We start from the raw sequence: 22,003 nt of genomic DNA, 5'->3' as shown, positions 1-22,003 counted from the left end.
CTTTGGATGTAGAACAAAGGCTCTCTGCCCATGAGGTTTTCCGGGCAAGAATACTGGAGTGGGTTGCCATTTTCTCCAGAGAATCTTCACAACCCAGGGATTTGAGCCCACATCTCTTGTATCTCCTGCATTGACAGGCAAGTTCTTTACCTGCTGAGCCATCAGGAAAGATATACCACATATCTTTAGCTAAAACTTTTGTCTTATTCTTTTGATTAGTGTAACCTTTAAGAGTCAATTTGGGTAACTGGAATACACTTGACAATCTTTGGTTAATTATCAAATCTCTGAGAATTTAAATATGTAAGAGTTGTGATACTGATTTGATATCTAAGAGAGTATCTTGAATGCTATTAAAGTATTATGAGAATTTTATAAAACAGATATCAGTACTTGTTACTGAATAGAATGCCTTCTTAAACCTGCCAACAGTAATTTAAGGAAACATTTGTGAGTTTAATTTTTAACTTTGAAATATAAGTTAAAATATAAAAAAGGTTTGAACTGTAGTTGGTCCTTAGTACCTTTTAAAACAATTTTTCTTTACACACTTGGTATTATCCTGTTGATAGTATACATTCTGAATATAAACTGTTTTGAATATAAATACCTGTTTGTGGTCAAGACTTCAACTGGCTAGTAGTTTCTAGTGTTTCAGACTGGGGGCTCTTTAAAGTTTGGTAGGAGGAATAGTGTCCACTATTGAAAGTAGTATGAATTTTGCATGTTTTGCAGCATACAGCACTGCTGCATGTTAGGGGAATTTAGTCAGGTCATAGATTTGTATATTTATTATGACAGTTTTTCAGCAGATGGCAGTAAAGTGTCTTGTTCTAACAATCATGATACTATGTCAAATTTCTGACAGATGGAAGTAAAGAGTCTTGAGGAAGGGGCATTCCGCCCCCCCTCCCCCATTTGTACAAGGCACTAGGTTGGGAGAGTGGAGAGATTTGATCTCTTCATGCAAATTATTAGAGCTCCATCCTAACAATCCTAACAAATGATGTTTTAATGACAATAAAATCAGTTTGTTATACATACTACTAAAAAGGATCTTACTCTAAAAATTAATTAATCAGCATCTGTAGGTGCTTCATCAGCTACCATTATTATTTAGATTCCATGTATTATTTACCTTTTGTCATTCTGGCATTATATATATATGGTGAATTTAACCTTCCATTAGTCTGATCAGGCTAAATATACAAATAACATTTGCTCTAGTCATCTATATCATTTTTTTTCACGATTTTGTAGGAATTATTTTTCAATAAGTCTAGCTAGCTAGCTAGCACGTAAAACCTCATTCCAATACCAAAGGGAATGTTTCATATATGGCTCAAAACATTTATTTTAATATTTGTCTTTATAGTTTTCCTCATATCTCACCTCAAAACTCATTTTTAACAGAGTTGAGAAAAAGTTACGAAACAAAGTATTTTATATGATGATGGTCTCTTTTGATTCTATTTGAATCTGTACATCAGAACTTGTTTTTAATACATGATAATTTGCATAGTACATAGTTTACAAGGAATAGACAGAACACCACAAAAATGATACCTGAAAACAATATTTAACCATTTTGACTTTTCTCTTAGTAAAGGTCAGGCTTTCACTGATATTTAACATGGCTTATGCTGTGATAAATACATAACTATTCTGAGTTATGATTCTAGGCTAAAAGGCATAAACAGTCTTCAGAAAATGTACTTTTCAACCTGAATTATATTGTTTATTTTCACTACACAAAAACTCTGACTTTTTTAGTCATTATGTAGTAAGGTATTCAGTATAAATAATGTACTTTTAAATGTTTTGCTGTTGAATCTTTTAAGTTCCAATCCTGTGTTTAACTGAAGTTGGACATGAAATCAGTGTTTGCAATGTCATTGAACCACAAAAATGTGCAACTAAGAGAAATGACTCTTCACTACCATTGAATCTTCTGGAAAACTTTAGTAAAGCATATGGCATGCATAAGATACACAAAAATAGCTGCACAAAAATGCAACAAATTATTTTGTATGGTAATAGTGACCTTCAATATAGTTATTTAATTGTTCATATTTACTATTTATAAAATCCCAAACTACAGGATTTGGGAAATTTTAAAAACAAAACAATTAGAGTATATAATGAATATATCTTGTAAAGAAGACTGGCTTGTGGTGAAGACATTGACTGACTGGAGATAATTCCCCCATTCCCTGAGCCTTTGTGAAGAAAATACTTTTTGTTCTGTTTTGTAACCTTTCATAAAAAACTGTGCTGTTTAAGATATCTTGGTAATTAAAAGGTAGAACAGTATAGGATTCCTAGAAGAAGTTCTAACATTGGCTATTAAAGAACATTAAATTATGTTTTCAACTGTTTATGAAGATGAAAATGCTAAGGGTAAAAGAGACCTTACCCAGTGGGAACTGTTTAATTGGCTGAAGAAAACTTAATCAGGGAAGGCAATAAATATTAGTCTTGTGTACCATGTGATTAACTCATCTTTTAACATTCTCTGATACATGTTTTTAGAACATCACTGACTACCTTGAGAAGAATGGTTTTGGAGGGAATCAAAACTAGGAGCCAAGTGGCCATATGGGAGGCTGGTGGAGTAATCTGGGTGAGATGACAGTGGCTTTGATTGGGGTTGTAGCATTGGGGATGGAAAGAAAAACATTTCAGGGAATCTAAGGAAGAAAGGTTAGGAAGACTTGATGATTGGTTGGAAAAAGTGGGTTAGAGAATCACAGGTTACTTCCAGGATTTTGACTTAAGTACCTGCTTGTATTTATTAAACTATGGAACTTCGCAGGAGGGCTACTTTCTTTTTGTTTGGATGTAAGGGGAAGATGTGTTTTAGTACCTGTGGGATGTTAAGTGGAGGAGATGTCAAGTAAGCAAGTGGATACATCTAGTGCTTAGAAGTCAGGCCTGGAAACAGATGATCCAGTACATAAGTGGTAATTACTTTTGCACAGATAGGAAGGAATTTGCAGAAATTGAGAAGTAGCTGTAGTAAAAAGTGTTATGGAAACAAAGAATATGGTATTTTTGAAATACAATAGTTTCACTCAGTTTAGTTTTTCTAACCTCTCAGTGTATTCTGTTTCAGTGTCATTTTACTTATTATGCTTATTTTTCTAGGACCCTGCACTGTCCAAAATAGGTGCCACTAACTAACCGCATGTGGTTATTTAGATTAAAATACAAATTCAACTCCTCAGTCACACTTGTCACATATCATATGTGTATGTGAGCACATACTTATGAGAAAGAGCACAGTGGTGAAAACGTAAACAAAGTGAACTTGATGTTCACTTTTAACTCAGGCAGGTGACTGATTTGTAAAGAAGTTCTCTGGTTTTTCTTGATTTGGAAGGTTGTTATGTTTTACTCAACCCTGTTGTTTTTACTTATTATAGGTTCCATGCCTTTTAATTAGCACTGTTTCTTGACACAAAGCAATGTTTATCATATATCTTGTCAAACACACACTACAGACAAATTTTTGCCTTTGTGATTGCAGTCTAATGAATTTCACACCTATTTGAGTAATCTACTTAAAAAAAATTAATAGCTGATTTCATTGAGAGTTCAATTTTTCCAACCTCCAGAGCACCTCCTGTTACTGCTTAAATAAAGGCTATCCTGCGGCAATTGAGAACACGAATTGCATTTTTAAAAAGTACTGATAGGCTGCTTTAGAGAGAATAAAATATTAACATAAAGAGTTATGAATGAACCTAGGTTTGGAATGATTACCATTTCCCCCCAAAATGTTCGATGATTTCTTTTTCCTTCCATGAACATCAGTGTAGATGTAAGTAATAAATCTACACATTTTGATATTTGATGTCAACTTGAACCCTGTACAGTCAAGAACTCTTAAGTAACTCCTAATTTGGATTGCAGATGAAAACAAAAAGCAAAGCTTTTCTACTTTTGTGGTTTTCTACATTAACAGCCTACGTTACTTTTCCCAATTATGTCTTATGAAAGACATAATTCATCTTACTGCATTCATTGGATGCTATCATAGGTGAGATATAGGAGTATTAGGGTTTACTTTTAAAATTTTATATACATACCACACATGCACTTACACATACACACAGCCCACTCACTCTTCGTCAAGATTACATTCTCCAGCTTGAATACCAGGTAGCAAACACCAGCTTTTAAAAATATTTTAAAACATAAAAATAATTCTTTCAAGGGAAATCCTTAAAACAAGTTTTAATGTCAAAAAGATTTTGCTTACATCAAACTGCCATGGCCGTTAAATAACTTTTGTCTGCTATTATTTATCCAGCAGTGAATCTTGAAATAATTTGAATTACTACAATTCCATGGGCTATAAATTTTATTGAGGATTCAATTTTATTAAGGATTCAGCTTCTGTATCTTAATAACATTGGTAGTCATGTTTCCCACTTCCTTGGTTGTGGTTATACTTGGGTGTAAGGATCAGTTTGTTGTCACTTTAAGTAAGCTAATTTCATTATTCCCTTGCTGCTCTTCAGCTTTTATGTAAATCTGACTCCATTATCTTTATTTTCAAGATGAAGGAATATCCAAGGTAATTAATTAAATGACTTATACATTGTGAGTGTCAGGTCAACATTGATTAGGGCCTGGGTTTTCTAACTTCTTGGTTGGTATTTTTCCTACTCAGCTCCCCATTAACCACATCATCTGCACCGTCCCAGTTGAAATCGGTTACTCAAGTGAAAGCTGGTAAAGTGAGGGCTTGATTTACACAGGTTAAGCAGGTGAAAGCCAAAGCAAACATTTTCTTTCCTCCACTAAGAATTTGCTAATTTGAAAAATCATACATTATAACAGAATTTTGAACGGTTTAGATTGAGTTCCTTTTCTTATCTTTTTAAACCAAATGCAGGATACAAGCCACAGAGTGCCAGACTTTAAGTCTATAATGTGTAAGAAAGCCAAATTAAACATTTTTTTTTCTCCATTAGAATCTACTAATGTGAAGAATCATATATTGTAAGTCAGAATTTTGAACAATTTAGATTGAGTCCCACATTTCCCATCATTTTAAACCAAATGTAGGATACAAACCACAAGCCAAGTACCAGACTTAAGTCTGTAATGTGTAATTTATACTTAACGGATACTGTTTCTGTATAGGTAATCTTTCATATTGATCTTAGGTGAATATTACAAGATACTTGTTTTGGACAAAGTAAAGGATTAATGGCTTTAGAGTTGGGGGTTCAGAGAAATTACATGAATCATTCCCTTTCAGGTAGGTAAGACATTACCTATTTTAAAGATAAACCAAACCCAAAGAGGTTGTTAAGTCAACTAATATGTACTGCAGTGGAACTAGGGACTACCTCTACTAATACAGTGTTCTTTTGACTCTTAATCATGTTGACTTTGTGATGTTGTATGCTTATCTGTGAACACATTACCCTTTCTAGATGTAGCTTTCTGAGAGCTGAATGCTTGGAGCTCTGTGAGTAATAACTAAGAAAGGTGGCCTCCTGGCTAGCCATGCTGATAAGTTTAATTGAATCCAAGGCAATAATGGAGTGACAGGTGTTGCAACCACATTTCATTTGCTTCCAAGACCACTTGGAATCCAGGTAGCCTGCAAGGTATAAATCAAAACTAAAGTTCTTATAGTTATTTTTTGTGGTGTGGTTGACGGAGGATTCTGCATTCAAGTTCCTTTGTTTTTCTATACCCTAGACTTGGATTTGAAGAAATGGTGGGCATTCGGTCAACAAATGTTTGAGTACTCACTAACATACTAGTCACTGATGTAAGTGCAGGGTGTATTAGTGGGAAAAAAAAAACAGTAAATGAAACTTATGTTCTAGTGGAGTAAGGCAAGTGGTGAACATAGTAAAACTTCTGTTAGAGGTTGATATATGCCATAAAACACAAACACACACAAAACAACCAAAATTCTGTTTTCTGGTCCTGCATGTAAGGAACTTGGAAGTTTTCATTATGTCCTAACAACAAATACAAAGCGAAACAACTCTTACTAGATTTGTCTCAAGAGTATTGAGATCACAGGAAAGTTTCAGTCAGTTCAGTTGCTCAGTCGTGTCCAACTCTTGTCGACCCCATGAATCGCAGCACGCCAGGCCTCCCTGTCCATCACCAACTCCCGGAGTTCACTTGAACTCATGTCCATCGAGTTGGTGATGCCATCCAGCCATCTCATCCTCTGTCATCCTCTTCTCTTCCTGCCCCCAATCTCTCCCAGCATCAGAGTCTTTTCCAATGAGCCAACTCTTCACATGAGGTGGCCAAAGTATTGGAGTTTTAGCTTTAGCATCATTCCTTCCAAAGAACACCCAGGACTGATCTCCTTTAGATGGACTGGTTGGATCTCCCTGCAGTCCAAGGGACTCCCAAGAGTCTTCTCCAACACCACAGTTCAAAAGCATCAATTCTTCGGCGCTCAGCTTGCTTCACAGTCCAACTCTCACATCCATACGTGACCACTGGAAAAACCATAGCCTTGACTAGACGGACCTTTGTTGGCAAAGTAATGTCTCTGCTTTTGAATATGCTATCTAGGTTGGTCATAACTTTCCTTCCAAGGACTAAGCATCTTTTAATTTCACGGCTGCAGTCACCATCTGCTGTGATTTTGGAGTCCCAAAAAATAAAGTCTGCCATGGTTTCTACTGTTTCCCCATCTATTTCCCATGAAGTGGTGGGACCAGATGCCATGATCTTAGTTTTCTGAATGTTGAGCTTTAAGCCAACTTTTTCATTCTCCTCTTTCATCAAGAGGCTTTTTAGTTCCTCTTCACTTTTCTGCCATAAGGGTGGTGTCATCTGCATATCTGAGGTTTTGATATTTCTCCCAGCAATCTTGATTCCAGCTTGTGCTTCTTCCAGCCCAGCGTTTCTCATGATATACTCTGCATATAAGTTAAATAAGCAGGGTGACAATATACAGCCTTGACGTACTCCTTTTCCTATTTGGAACCAGTCTGTTCCATGTCCAGTCTAACTGTTGCTTTCTGACCTGCATACCGGTTTCTCAAGAGGCAGGTCAGGTGGTCTGGTATTCCCATCTCTTTCAGAATTTTCCAGTTTATTGTGATCCACACAGTCAAAGGCTTTGGCATAGTCAATAAAGCAGAAATAGATGTTTTTCTGGAACTCTCTTGCTTTTTCCATGATGCAGCAGATGTTGGTAATTTGATCTCTGGTTCCTCTCCCTTTTCTAAAACCAGCTTGAACATCTGGAAGTTCACGGTTCACGTAGTGCTGAAGCCTGATTGGAGAAATTTGAGCATTACTTTACTAGTGTGTGAGATGAGTGCAGTTGTACGGTAGTTTGAGCATTCTTTGCCATTGCCTTTCTTTGGGATTGGAATGAAAATTGACCTTTTCCAGTCCTGTGGCCACTGCTGAGTTTTCCAAATTTGCTGGCATATTGAGTGCAGCACTTTCACAGCATCATCTTTCAGGATTTGGAATAGCTCAACTGGAATTCCATCACCTCCACTAGCTTTGTTGATGGTGATGTTTCCTAAGGCCCACTTGACTTCACATTCCAGGATGTCTGGCTCTAGGTGAGTGATCACACCATCGTGATTATCTGGGTCGTGAAGATCTTTTTTGTACAGTTTTGTGTATTCTTGGCACCTGTTCTTAATATCTTCTGCTTTTGTTAGGTCCATACCATTTCTGTCCTTTATTGAGCCCGTCTTTGCATGAAATGTTCCCTTGGTATCTCTAATTTTCTTGACGAGATCTCTAGTCTTTCCCATTCTGTTGTTTTCCTCTATTTCTTTGCATTGATCGCTGAGGAAGGCTTTCTTATCTCTCCTTGCTATTCTTTGGAATTCTGCATTCAGATGCTTATATCTTTCCTTTTCTTCTTTTCACAGCTATTTGTAAGGCCTCCTCAGACAGCCATTTTGCTTTTTTGCATTTCTCAAAAGAGAGTAGAATAAAATACTTTCTGTGTTGAGAGGAAGGAAAAAAAAAAAAGAGTTATGTAGTATCTGAAATTATCATTCAAAAGAAGAAATAAATTTATACAAACTAAAATTTAGGGAATTTGTCACCAATGTACTTCCTCTGCAAGAATTACTAAAAGAAATTCTTAAGGGAGAAGGAAAGTAATACAGGTCAGAAACAATCTACACAAAGGAGCATTAAGGAATAAATGAAGGTAAAATCTTTCATTTTTCTTCACTGATTTAACATAATTGTTCCAATAATAATATATTTGGAGACTAGATTATGGATAAGAGGAATGGCAGCAATATTATATATAAGGGGTGAGAGAGAGGAATTGGAAATACTCTATTATAAAGCAGTTGCCTTACCCATTAAGTGATAAGTGTTATTTGAAAGGGAACTTGGATTAGTTGTAAATAAACATTGCAAACAGTAGGTGAACAGCTAAAAAAGTTAAATGTATGCTTAATATGTTAAGAGAATATGGAATCATAAAATGGTCCATTCAAAGCATAAAAGGCATGGAAGACCAAAAAAAAAATGGTAGTGAAGTTAGATATTCAACTATATCAGTGATCACTTCAGCTGCCAGTGAAAAGCGATTGTCACAGTAGATTTAAAAAAGACCAAATATATGTTGCCTATGAGAAACACACTTTAAATATCAAGATACATAAAGATTAAAGGCACAAGATGGAGAAAGATACACCATGCTAATACTAATCAAAGTTGGAGTAGCTGTATTAATTTCAGACAAAACAAATGAGAGCAAGGAAAATTATCAGAGGTAAAAAGGCATTGTTGAGTTGCCAAGTCATGTGACTCTTTTGTGATTCCCATGGACTACAGCATGCCGGGCTTCCCTGTCCTTCACTATCTCCCAGAGTTTACTCAAACTCATGTCCATTGAGTTGGTGATGCCATCCAAATATCTCATCCTCTGTAGCCCCCTTCTCCTGCCCTCAAGCTTTCCCAGCATCAGGGTCTTTTCCAATGAGTCATATCTTCTCATCAGGTGGCCAAAGTATTGGAGCTTCAGCATCAGTCCTTCCAATGAATATTCAGGACTGTTTTCCTTTAGGATTGACTGGTTTGATCTCCTTGCTGTCCAAGGGACTCTCAAGAGTCTTCTCCAGCATCACAGTTCGAAAGCATCAATTCTTCGGTACTCAGCCTTCTTTATGGTCCAACTCACATCCATTGGAGAAGGAAATGGCAACCCACTCCAGTATTCTTGCCTGGGGAATGCCAAGGACAGAGGAGCCTGGTGGGCTGCCGTCTGTAGAGCCACACAGAGTTGGACACGACTGAAGCGACGCAGCAGCAGCAGCAGCAGGAACTCACATCTATCCATGACCACTAGAAAATCCATAGCTTTGACTGTATGGACCTTTGTTGGCAAAGCGATGTCTCTGTTTTTTAATACATTGTCTAGATTTGTCATAGGTTTTCTTCCAAGGAGCAAACATCTTTGAATATCATGGCTGCAGTCATCGTCTACAGTGATCTTGGAGCCTAAGATAATAAAATCTGCCACTGTTTCCATTTTTATTTGCCATGAAGTGCTGGGACTAGATGCCATGATCTTAGTTTTTTGAATGTTGAATTTTAAGCCAACTCTTTGACTCTCCTCTTTGACCTTCATCAGGAAACTCTTTAGTTCCTTTTCAGTTTCTGTCATTAGGGTGGTGTCATCCGCATATCTGATGTTAATTGACATTTCTCCCAGCAATCTTGATTCCAGCTTGTGCTTCATCTAGCCAGGCATGTCACATGATGTACTCTGCATATAAGTTAAATAAGCAGGGTGACAATATACAGCCTTGATGTACTCCTTTACCAATTTTCAACCAGTCTGTTGTTCCATGTCTGGTTCTGACTTGCTTCTTGATCTGCATACAGGTCTCTTAGGCAGGTAAGATGGTCTGGTATTCCCATCTCTAAGAATGTTTCACAGTTTGTTGGAAAAGTCAGAAGGCTTTAGCATAGTCAATGAAACAGAGTAGATGCTTTTCTGTAATTCCCTTGCTTTTTCTATGATCCAACAGATATTGGCAATTTGATCTCTGGTTCCTCTGCCTTTTCTAAATCCAGCTTGACCATCTGGAAGTTCAGTTCACCACATATGGCTGAAACCTGGGTTGAAAGATTTTGAGCATTACCTTTCTTGCATGTGAAATGAGTTAAGCATCCTGAGCTGTTTGTAAATTTTGGAGACTAATCCCTTGTATGTCACATCATTTTCTCCCAACCTGTGAGTTGTCTTTTCATTTTGTTTATTATTTCTTTGCTGTGCAAAAGCTTTTGAGTTTAAGTAGGCCCCGTTTATTTTTATTTCCATTTTTCTGGGAGACAGATTGAAAAAAATATTGCTCTGATTTATATCAGAGAGTGTTCTGCCTATGTTTTCCTCTAGGAATTTTAAAGTGTCCAGTGTCACCTTTAGGTCTTTCATCCATTTTGAATTTGTTTTTATGTATGATGTCAAAGAATGATCTAATTTCTTTTTTTTTTTTTTTTTTTTTAATGTAGCTGTCCAGTTTTCCCAGCATCGTTTGTTGAAAAGACTGTCTTTTCAACATTGTGTAGTCTTGCCTTTGTCACAGATTAACTGACCATAGGTGCGTGGGTTTTTTTCTGGGTTTTCTATCCTGCTCCATTGGTCTACATTTCTATTTTTGTGCCAGTTCCATATCATGACAGACTGACTTTCTAACTGCAAGTTTGTACCCTTTGCCATTCACCCGTTTTTTTCACCCCTTATTCCTCACATCTGGCAACCACCAATCTGTTCTCTGTATCCATGCACTTGGTTTTTGTTTGTTTGCTTGAATTTTCTTTAGATTCCACATGAATATGTGAGATCATATGGTACTTGCCTTTCTCTGTCTGACATATTTGACTTAGTGTAACGGTGTAAGGGTCCATCCATGTTGTCACAAATGGCAAGATTTCTTTCATTTTTCTATGACTGAGTAGTATTCCATGGTATATACATACCACTTTTTTTTTTATCCATCGATTTATTGATGGACACAGATTGTTTCCATATCTTGCTTCTGTAAATAATGCTGCAGTGAATGTGAGGGTGCACCCATCTTTTTGAGTTAGTGTTTTACTCAGAAGCAGCACTGTTGAATCGTATGCAGTTCGACTTTTCATATTTTGAGGAACCTTCATACTTTTTTCCATAGTGGCTGCACCAATTTACATTCCTATCAGCAGTGCACAAGAGTTCCCTTTCTTTTCTTTTTGGTAACAGTCATTGTAACAGGTGTGGGGTGATACCTCATTGTAGCTTTGATTTGCATTTCCCTGATGACTAGTGATTTTGAGCACCTTTCCTCATACTTGTTGGTCATCTGCATGTCTTCTTTGGAAAGATGTCTATTTATCCCCTTTGTACATTAAAAAAAATTGGATTGTTTATTTAAATTTTTGTGATTGAGTTATATGGATTCTTTATATATTTTGCATATTAGCCCCTCATCAGATATATGATTTGCAAACATATTCTCCCATTCTGTAGGTTGCCTTTTCATTTTGTTGATGGCTTTCTTTGCTGTGCAGAAGCTTTTCAGTTGGGTATAGTCTTAAGGCAAGGGACTTTCTCCCCATTCCTGGCTGTTTACATACACAAAAAGGAATAAATACCTGTTAAAATGTGAAGTTACATTTTCCTACTTTTATTTAGTTTTTAATTCTTATTTTTCACACCAATTTATTAACTGTCAAACTTTAAGGGGCAGATCTTCAAATATCTTTGTATCTGTCTGAGGAAGAATCAGGTTAATAAAGGAGAAAGTTTTGCCAAATAAACAAATACACTTAATGTATGTCAAGCATCTAGGGAAGCTTGGTGTGCTGCAGTCCATGGGGTCACTAAGAGTCAGACATGACTTAGTGACTGAACAACAACAAAGCATCTATTAAATGCTGAACATTGTGTTATATATTTTCCAGGTATTCATTTATTAAACATTCACTTAAGAGCATGCCTGAGATGCTTATTACTATTTTCCCCATTTCTGTATGAGAAAACCAAGGTCCAGAAAGTTAAGTAAGTTAATACAGTTATTAAGTGACAGAAGTAGGACCAGAGCCCAGGTTTATCTTACTCCAAAGCCTGAATTGCTAATGGCTTCACTCCCTGGAGCTGGCAGGCAGGGGCCCCTTTAGGAGGGAAAAGCTTGTGCTTTCCTGGTATCATTAACTAGGGAGAATGGAAAAAAGAAATCATTTCCAGGGAGCAGAATGACCAGATTACCTTTTAAACAGTGTGTGTGTGTGTGTGGTGTATGTGTGTGTTCATGAGGTTTCCATGGTTTCTTTGTGAAAATGTGAAAGGCGATTCACTTTACTTAATTAGGTTAATGAATGTTAGTTTAAAAGTTATTAAGTTTGGTCACAAATATCTCCATTATTCCCAAGGGCCAGAGGCTCTAGCTCACCTGTTGTGCCATAAATAGCCATGTGCCATAAATAACCATCACTGGCCATAACTGATTCAAGCGTGCTTTTTCTTATGCTTCTGGACAAAGCAGGCAAGACAACTCACCTGAATGTGGTGGGAAAGAGCCCTTATTTGCGAGGACTGACCTGGAAAACTCAGGAGGTAATGGTAAGTTCCATGTGTGCACAACCCTCAGCAGTCAAGTTTTAGTGGAAACGCACACATTTATCTTGCAAGGTCGGCAGCAGCAGAGATCCAGATGAGAGCCCAACCTTTCTGGGCATTCTTAAGATAGAGGTGATCCTGGCACAGACTATTATCTTGGGTCTTGGCGAGGGCCCAGTAGGGGCAGAAATCACTTGGCTTCATCTTCCAGGTGGGAGCAGGATGGGCTAGCACCTTAGGGGGGGAAAAAAAAAAGATGAAGGTGATGCTCAGACTTCACACTTTTTCCATGGGAATAGCAGGATGGATCTAACAGTCAGTGATGAGAAACACGGAAGGTGGTAAATAAGGCCACTCCTTCCAACAACACTCTTGGAGGTGATGCTTTTCTTTTGGCTTCCATTCACCTTCAGGAACAATGTGCTTGCAAAGAGCTCCAGCACTGGCAGCAAGAAAGTGGAAGAATTAAATAATAGCTCAGAGGAAGCAATAGATTTTTTTCTAGTGACTGCCAGCCCCTCCTCCCCGCCACCATGTCAGCAATGCAGTGACTTGACAGATGTTAGTAACTGATCGCAGCATTTGGTTCCAGTTGTGTGTGGGGCATGGGCGGCAATGGGAACACTGTGTTCCCCACCTGCTCATCATGTTCAGATGGGTGAGTGTGTGCCCATATGGCCCATATGCATGGGTGTGTGGCCTGTGTTTGTGTGTCTGAACTTCGATTTGTGAGAGCCTAGGAGTCGGAGAAGGCAATGGCACCCCACTCCAGTACTCTTGCCTGGAGAATCTCATGGATGGGGGAGCCTGGTAGGCTGCAGTCCATGGGATCGCTAAGAGTCAGACACGACTGAGTGACTTCTTTCACTTTTCACTTTCATGCATTGGAGAAGGAAATGGCAACCCACTCCAGTGTTCTTGCCTGGAGAATCCCAGGGACGGGGGAGCCTGGTGGGCTGCTGTCTATGGGGTCGCACAGAGTCGGACACGACTGAAGCGACTTAGCAGCAGCAGGAGTCCAAGCTAATGAGGATGTAGTTTTTTCTTAGTCTTCAAAAAATAGTAATAAGCTATTAATATCATCTCCAATCCAGTTTTCTGGCTCTTTTTAGATGAAGTCCCCCATGGCTCAGTGGTAAAGAATCTGTCTGCAATACAAGAGACATGGGAGATGCAGGTTTGATCCCTGGGTTGGAAAGATCCCCTGGAGGAGGAAATGGCAACCCACTCCAGTATTTGTGCCTGGAGAATTCCATGGACAGAGGAGCCTGGTGTGGGCTACAGTCCACGGGGTTGCAGAGAGTCAGATGCGACTGAATGACTGAACACACATGCACACACACAAGAATTTTAATATTACCTGGCACTTTAATTATAGATGTAATTCCAGGACAAACAGATAATTTAGTATAAGCTAAATTACATGTATTGGTAATTTGCCTGGCTGGTAGTCATAAATAGACCATCTTCCAGTACTTATGTGTTCCTTTTCAGAAGAAAATATAGATAGAAAGGGAGGTAGAGCTAGAGATATAAAATGAGAGCATCTATGTTTTTTATTTCACACTAGTTAACTAGTAATATGTGTATGTTAATACACATAATTTATCCCCTCCCCACCCACATTTCCCCTTTGGTAACCACAAGCTTTTTTTTTTTTCTGTTTCTGTTTTGTAAATAAGTTCATTTATATGATTAAAAAAATTAGATTCCACAGGTAAGTGATACGTGATATCAAATGATGTTTTTCCTTTTCCTGACTTAACTTCACTTAGTATGATAATCTCTAGGTCCATCCATGTTTCTGCAAATGGCATTATTTCATTCTTTTCTATGTCTGAGTAATAGTCCACTATATTTATGCACCACATCTTCATCCATTCCTCTGCTGATGGACATTTATGTTGCTTCCATGTCCTGGCTATTGTAAATAGCACTGCAATGAACACGGGTACATTATCTTTTCAAATTATGTTTGTTTGGTTTTTTTCCAGATATATGCTCAGGAGTGGGATTGCAAGGTCATATGGTAGTCCTATTTTAACTTTTTAAGGAGCCTCCTTGCTGTTCTCCATTGTGGTTGTACCAATTTCCATTCCTGCCAACAGTGTAGGAAGATCCCCTTTTTTAGATATTCTCTCTAGCATTTGTTGTTTGTAGACTTGGAGAATCGCATTCTGACCAGTGTGAGGTGATAGTCAATGTAGTTTTGATTTGCATTTCTCTGATGATTAGTGATGTTGAGCATTTTTTCATGTGTCTGTTGCCCATTTTGTATGCCGTCTTTGGAAAATTGTCTATTCAGATCCTCTGTAGTATGTATTTTTATTAATAGTAGAAATAATAGTGGACCTCCATTTGTGTGCCCTAGACGTCTCCTTAGGCCAGAAATGCCAACTTCCTGATGCCTCTGGTTCCTGGAAGAATATGACACCCTCTTAGCTGACCCAGAAGAACTAGGACAGTTATTCTCAATCTGGAGCCCATCCTTAGCAGCTCTGCCTTCCTTAGACACCACCTTTATGCCCCCACCAAGGCAACTGCTCATCTCTCCTGCCCCCAGTGAGATTTATTATTTATTACTTAGAGCAGTGAATCTTCACTGAGTGTGCATGTTAGCATCTCCCAAGGAGGTTTGTTAAAATACACAGTCTGCATTCCATCACAGCCCTGATGAATCAAAATTACCTTGGTGGAGCACTAGTAAGTCTTTTTCACCTTCCCAAGCAATGCAGATATACAGGCTTGGATAGAAATTATTGTCTTTGTGCATCTCTCTCTGCTCAGTGCTGTCTCACTAAGCAAGCACAGCACTAAATCTTCTATCAAAAAACTAATAGCATCCACATAGCCTTTTAAAGCTCAGAGATACTGACACTGAGTGTCAAACTAAGGAGCTAGAGCATTTAGTGATAGATACATGTGTTACCCTGGTGGCTCAGACGGTAAAGAATCTGCCTGCAATGTGGGAGACCCAGGTTTGATGCCTGGGTTAGGAAGATCCCCTGGAGAAGGGAATGGCAACCCATTCCAGTATTCTTGCCTGGAGAATTCCATGGACAGAGGAGCCTGGCAGGCTACAGCTCATGGGGTCACAAAGAGTCGGACACAACGGAGAGACAAACACATATGTTAAGAGGAAGAACTCTGCATATGAAGAGGCTCTGTAGCTAGCCTTAGACATGTTGTGTACTAGGAACTCAACAAAAGACAGCTATCATTATTATTAATAATTGTCCTGAATTGGCCTCCAAGACCCTAGCTCCTTGAAAAACCTGTTTCCATTTTAGGAGAAAAGACTCCAAACCCAGGAATTAAGAAGCTGACTGGCTGCTGACTGGCTGTTTGGGAAGCATTTAAGAAAATGTGACATGAGATGTTATACACAGGCTAGCAGCAGAGATTCCAAGAAAAGAAAGCCCTGTGGCCTCTATTTTCATTTCCCTTTTTGCTTCTGAAATGAGATGGGAAGGAGAGATGTGTGTCAGCAGCTGGTGTGGAGATAGGCGGTGATGGTCTATGAAAACTCGGGCCCTAAGGTCTGTGAACAACACAGTGAAGCCCAGATTGCCATGGGCTTTGATATTTGTCTCTCTTAGCATTCATACTTGAGGTCTGGGGCTCTTAGTTTCTGTGCAAAGGTGAGCGTGACCACATTTCCAACTGAGTCTCATGCAATCTCTCTGAATCTCTTCTCTCAGGACATACAGAGCTGAGACTTGGTTAGAAGATGGAAAATAGATTTAACAGAGGGAGGAAAGAGTGCCTTAACTTTCTTCAGGTGCTCCAGAAAAGGGGATTAGAAAGGCTCTTCAGAATTAAATCTGGAAAGGGAGGTCATCCAATTGGAGGAATGATTGCAGGAGACACCTGTGAAATACTTTGAAAAGCACAGACTTCAGGACTATCTACAAGAGCAACCACATTGATTACTGTATCACTGGCCTGTATCACTGGCAGAGGCTGTAGACATCAGCTGGTGTTGAAGGTGATGCTCAGCCTTGATGCTCAAGGTCCTTAATTTAGTCCTCAGTCCTGAGCCTGAACCCTGCTGGGCAGAGAAGCAATCTGTTCCATCCTTAGAACTTCCAGCTTGATTGACTACATAAGGTATTTTGGTTTAGTAGGCCCTTAAATAAGATAACTTTTCTTTAGGTCTAATCTCTCTCCTGCTGACAGTTTCCATCCTCCTGGGCCTTGCCCTTAAACTGCCTACTGTTTATTTGAAAAGTGCAGATAACACAATACAAGCCGGTACTCTAGCAACCGTTAAAATCTATCTCAGGACACCGAGCATGCAGAGGAACACTCTCTGAGTGAGCATGCACACTCACCCCCTCTCCATGCTATTTCTATCAGATGGAACCTGGAAAACATTCTCTCTTCTTTTGGTCAGCATCCTCGTCTTACTGAAAGACTGGTGTGCGTGCATCTGAAATGCGGATGTGGTGGGGGGAGAAGTCTAGCTTTCGGCCTCAACAAAGACACAATGGTTCAGAGAAGACCAGAGCAGAGCAACCAGTCAGGCAGGATCCAGGCCTCCGGGATCTGCGGGAAGCGTGGGTTGCCCTGTACTGGCAGGGTGGGCTGCCAGCTCTGGGCTCTGATGCCTGCAGAGCCCTCTTCTGATGTGTCTTCATCAGCCCAAGCTTCACTCTCGCCGGGGAGAGGGTAGCCACACGAGTGTATGCGTTAGGAAGATTTCTGCAACATGACAAAGTGCAATAAAAAATCTGGGTTCTCTGTCCCCGAGCATGGACCCAAACTTGCCCTGATATGAGAGAAGGCAGTCTCAGGGACGAGAGTAGGCTCCGGACGTCCGCGTAGACTGGCAGCGGTGCCGGCGTGCGGCCGGCAGGTGTCAGTGCGCCCTCGCGCTGCCGCCACGCGCCTCCTCCGCTCTAGGACCCCTCCTCACCGTGGTCTAGGGGGCGCCGGTTCAGACCCAGGCTGCTCAGGTCTCGCAGCAGCTCTGCAGCTGGAACCACAAATGGCCGTTTCTCCCCACAGTGGAGCTCCTAACTCTGGCGGAGCCCACTTCGCGTGGGTGTTGCCTCCCTTTCCGCCAAAGGGGTTGGATCCGAACGTGCGCCTTCCTCTCACCAGCCCCACTCGCCCCGCCGCCAGGAGCACTTGCAGGAAAAGTGTGGCCCGGCCCAGGGCGGGGTTGCTCCGGATGCGACCTGTACCGGTAATTGCTTCTCCCGATTCATCCAGGGGACCTCAACACCCTTTCCTCCCAAGTCCCACTCAGCTCGATGTGGCCACTCCCGGGTGCCCAATGTGTTCTGCTCGGCGCGCCCAGAGATGCTTGGCCAATTCCCAGCAGGCACTCCCCGGGCACGCCCTTTAAATCCCTCGCTCAGGGTATCCGCCTCCCCAAAGGGCCCGTCTCACCAGTGGGGCAGGGTTCCAGTGGGTCCCGCGCTGGGTGAGGGCGCTAGACCCGTGGAGGGGAGGTGCAAGGGGCGGGGGAGGGTCGGCTTCCCACGTGGGGGCTGACGCCGGCTGCTCAGCAACGCCGGCTTGATCCTGGGGCTATAAAACCAGTCCACGGCTAGTGCGGCGGAGAAGCAGCGGCCCGGGCTTCAGTGCAGACGCCTAGCAGCCGGCGCGCCGCCGCCCGGCCACCCCCAGCACCTTCTCTCCCTAGCCCTGCTCTCCTCCCCAAACTCACGCTGCCCTCGGACCCCAGCCTGTCCCGTCGCGCTCAGCGCCCGAAGCTCGCCGTGCCGACGCCCAGGAGACCTCCTGCCTCGGTCGCGATTCCTGGAGGGCCGATCGCCCACCCGCCCGGGTCCGCCTGAGGACGGGGGCGCCTTCATGCGGCCCCCACATTCCTCATCCCGCCGCCGCCGCCGTCTCCGAGCTCCGCGCGCTGCGCCCCAGCCCCAGCAGGGCACTCAACTTTGGAAGTCCCGCGACGCTCCGAGAGGCGGCAGAGTCCGCACCGTGGCCCCAACCCGGGCCCCGCCGGCCCCGCCGCGTCTGGGGGAAGCGAGAGAGTCGGTGTTCGCTTCGGAGATATAAGGAGAGAGACACACGACCCCAAGCCAGCATCAGCACCCCTCGGCTGCCTCCCGGGTTGGGGGCGGGCCCCGCACACGGTAAGACCTCTTGCTTTCGCTCAGGCTCAAGAGTCAAAGATATAGAAACAGATATATTTAATTTCCTGTTATCTTTCCAAGTCATCAGGCCACCGATGATTTTTGTTCTCTCTTCTTGAAGAATAAATATCTCTTTCCCCATCGGTTCGACCTACTCTCTCCCGCCGCTTAGAAATAAAACTTGGCTGTATCTAGGAGCTGGGAGCGAGAAGGCGCCGACCCCGAGAGCCCGAAGCGCGCGGACCGGGTGCGGTTCGCGGGAGCCGGGCCCATGGGCCGCTAGCGGTCCCCCAGCTCGGGGCCCGGCCTCCCTGAGGCCCCTTCTCCATGTGAGGTGCGGCGGGGCGAGCGGGGCGCGAGAGGAAGAGGAGGACCCACGGGCACCGGGCCGGAAGGCAGCTGGCAGCAGGCCCAGGCGAGTGGGCACCCGCGTTCATGTTCCGCCAGGAGCAGCCGCTGGCCGAGGGCAGCTTCGCGCCCATGGGCTCCCTGCAGCCGGACGCGGGCAACGCGAGCTGGAACGGGACCGAGGCCCCAGGGGGCGGCGCCCGGGCCACCCCCTACTCCCTGCAGGTGACGCTGACGCTGGTGTGCCTGGCTGGCCTGCTCATGCTGTTCACAGTGTTCGGTAACGTGCTTGTCATCATTGCTGTGTTCACAAGCCGCGCGCTCAAGGCGCCCCAGAATCTCTTCCTGGTGTCTCTGGCTTCGGCGGACATCCTGGTGGCCACGCTTGTCATCCCTTTCTCGCTGGCCAACGAGGTCATGGGCTACTGGTACTTCGGCAAGGCGTGGTGTGAGATCTACCTGGCGCTCGACGTGCTCTTCTGCACGTCTTCCATAGTGCACCTGTGCGCCATCAGCCTGGATCGTTACTGGTCCATCACCCAGGCCATAGAGTACAACCTGAAGCGCACGCCACGCCGCATCAAGGCCATCATCGTCACGGTGTGGGTCATCTCGGCCGTCATCTCCTTCCCCCCGCTCATTTCCTTCGAGAAGAAGAGAGGCAGGAGTGGCCAGCCGTCCGCCGAACCGCGCTGTGAGATCAACGACCAGAAGTGGTACGTCATCTCGTCGAGCATCGGCTCCTTCTTCGCGCCCTGCCTGATCATGATCCTGGTCTATGTGCGCATCTACCAGATCGCCAAGCGCCGCACCCGCGTGCCGCCCAGTCGCCGGGGTCCGGATGCCACCGCCGCTGAGCTGCCAGGGGGCGCCGAGCGCAGGCCCAACGGCTTGGGCCCGGAGCGCGGCGGCGTGGGCCCCGTGGGCGCCGAGGTCGAGTCGCTGCAGGTCCAGCTCAATGGTGCCCCGGGGGAGCCCGCGCCCGCAGGGCCGCCGGACGCCGATGCGCTGGACCTAGAGGAGAGCTCCTCGTCTGAGCATGCTGAGCGGCCCCCGGGGTCCCGCAGGTCGGAGCGCGGGCCCCGGGCCAAAGGCAAGGCCCGGGCGAGCCAGGTGAAGCCCGGGGACAGCCTGCCGCGGCGCGGGCCGGGGGCGACGGGGCCGGGGGCACCCACGGCCGGGCCGGCGGAGGAGCGCTCTGGCGGGGGCCCCAAGGCGTCGCGCTGGCGTGGGCGGCAGAACCGCGAGAAGCGCTTCACCTTCGTGCTGGCGGTGGTCATCGGCGTGTTCGTGGTGTGCTGGTTCCCCTTCTTCTTCACCTACACGCTCACGGCCATCGGCTGCCCCGTGCCGCCCACGCTCTTCAAGTTCTTCTTCTGGTTCGGCTACTGCAACAGCTCGCTGAACCCGGTCATATACACCATCTTCAATCACGACTTCCGCCGCGCCTTCAAGAAGATCCTCTGCCGGGGGGACAGGAAGCGGATCGTGTGAGTGCGGAGTCCGCGCCGGGAGAACAGACTTGCGCTGACGGCAGGCAGCTGGGATCCAGGGGGCGCGTCCACGTGGTCCTGCCAAAACCCGGGTCCTGCCTGTTCCTAGTTTCTTGGCCCCAGGATGGCTCTGCCGCTTCTTGCGGGCATCTGCGCTCTCCTACCTGAGAAAAGTACTGGCTGGGAGGGCCACACCCCCCACTCCAACCCCCTCATTATTGTTAGGGCAGCTCCTCACTCAGAGCCATCTTCCTGGGTTCTTGGGCAGCCCCAAATCAGTATTGTTTCCTAAAAGTATTTTCACCTCACCTGGGCCCAGCTGTCACAGTCGTTCAGAGCAAGCACGAGAGGCCAGAGGGGATGGAGGGCTCCCAAAGGGTTAACAGATGGGGTGGGGGTGGGGGTTACCCAGCCCCGGCTAATTGCTGTCCCCCTTCCCCAACTCTATTTTTAAACAAATGCTCAGGGCAGCCCTGCCGGCCCTCCCATCCCCCTCCCCCTTGTAAATATACACTATTTTTGATAGTACTTGGGGATGGGGATGGGGATGGGGACCTAAATGTCTCTTGGCTTTTGATGTTTGAATCCTGGCTACTGATGTTTGAATCCTGGAGATGCTCTCCAGGCAGACACATTGTGTCTAGTTCAGGGCAAGCCTCTTTGCAAAGTGAGTCCTTTTCTGGTGTCATTACCCTCTCTGTGTCCTTTTCACCAGCAACTGGTGACTGTCCCTTGGGACTGGACTTGCGTTGAGATTTCCTGAGGGGGAAAAGATTTCTGTCCATTTCCCCACCCCTGTGCCTAACAGCATAATTGCCTTGTCCTATGTAAATATTACAAGGATGGATCAAGACAGAAGTAAATGAACCTTTCTGCCTTGCAGCAGCCCTGTGTATAAAGCCATTATTCTCGGATGCACCCTTTTTCACTCCAGTACTGCACTTTAAAACCTTCTCTTTCCAGTGTCCCCTTCCTCCCTTCCTCTGGGGCCACTGCTTGAAAAATATGTATGTTTCCATCTTAGATGTATGTGTTACCACTCCCTCCTTCAGAGTGCTGACTGTGGGAAATCTTTTACCTGCTGTTTTTAGACGCGGAGAAGTGGAAATTATGTGGAAGAAGCAAACCTGATACAATTTGCCCAAAGTAAACAGTTTGAAGAGACAAATGGGCCTGCCCAACTGTACAGTTCCTGCCCCAAGAGCTCTTAAGTATCAAAGTGTTGTCCATTTTTCCTCCCTGTTTTTCTGGTTGAGATCAAGTCATTGATAAACTCCCAAAGTCAAGGGAGAAGGGTGGAGACCTTGTTTACATCCAAGTTGCCCTATGTTTTAGACAGAGACTCTTTAAGGCCTGCGCTCATATTTCACTAAAGAAAAATTAATGTCAGCACATGTTGCTAATGACAGTGGATTTTTTTTAACAAAAAGTTTACAGATCAAATGTGAAATAAATATGAATTAAATGGT

General features: G+C 43.6%; 1 protein-coding gene across 1 annotated transcript; it reads left to right on the top strand.

The window, feature by feature from the left end:
* Positions 1-13,496: 13,496 nt before the first annotated feature.
* ADRA2A (adrenoceptor alpha 2A) lies at positions 13,497-22,003 on the top strand. Its single transcript, XM_070363506.1, has one exon. It carries the CDS (start codon positions 19,129-19,131, stop codon positions 20,533-20,535), a length of 1,407 nt encoding a protein of 468 aa, XP_070219607.1. The 5' UTR covers positions 13,497-19,128; the 3' UTR covers positions 20,536-22,003.

Source organism: Bos mutus, chromosome 26 (assembly GCF_027580195.1).
Source record: "Bos mutus isolate GX-2022 chromosome 26, NWIPB_WYAK_1.1, whole genome shotgun sequence".
NCBI classification, from domain to species: Eukaryota; Metazoa; Chordata; class Mammalia; order Artiodactyla; family Bovidae; genus Bos; species Bos mutus.
This window is presented reverse-complemented; position numbering and strand designations above follow the sequence as displayed.

Excerpts from the sequence above, each read along its gene's own strand:
- ADRA2A (XM_070363506.1), top strand. The coding sequence starts at position 19,129 with ATGTTCCGCCAGGAGCAGCCGCTGGCCGAGGGCAGCTTCGCGCCCATG.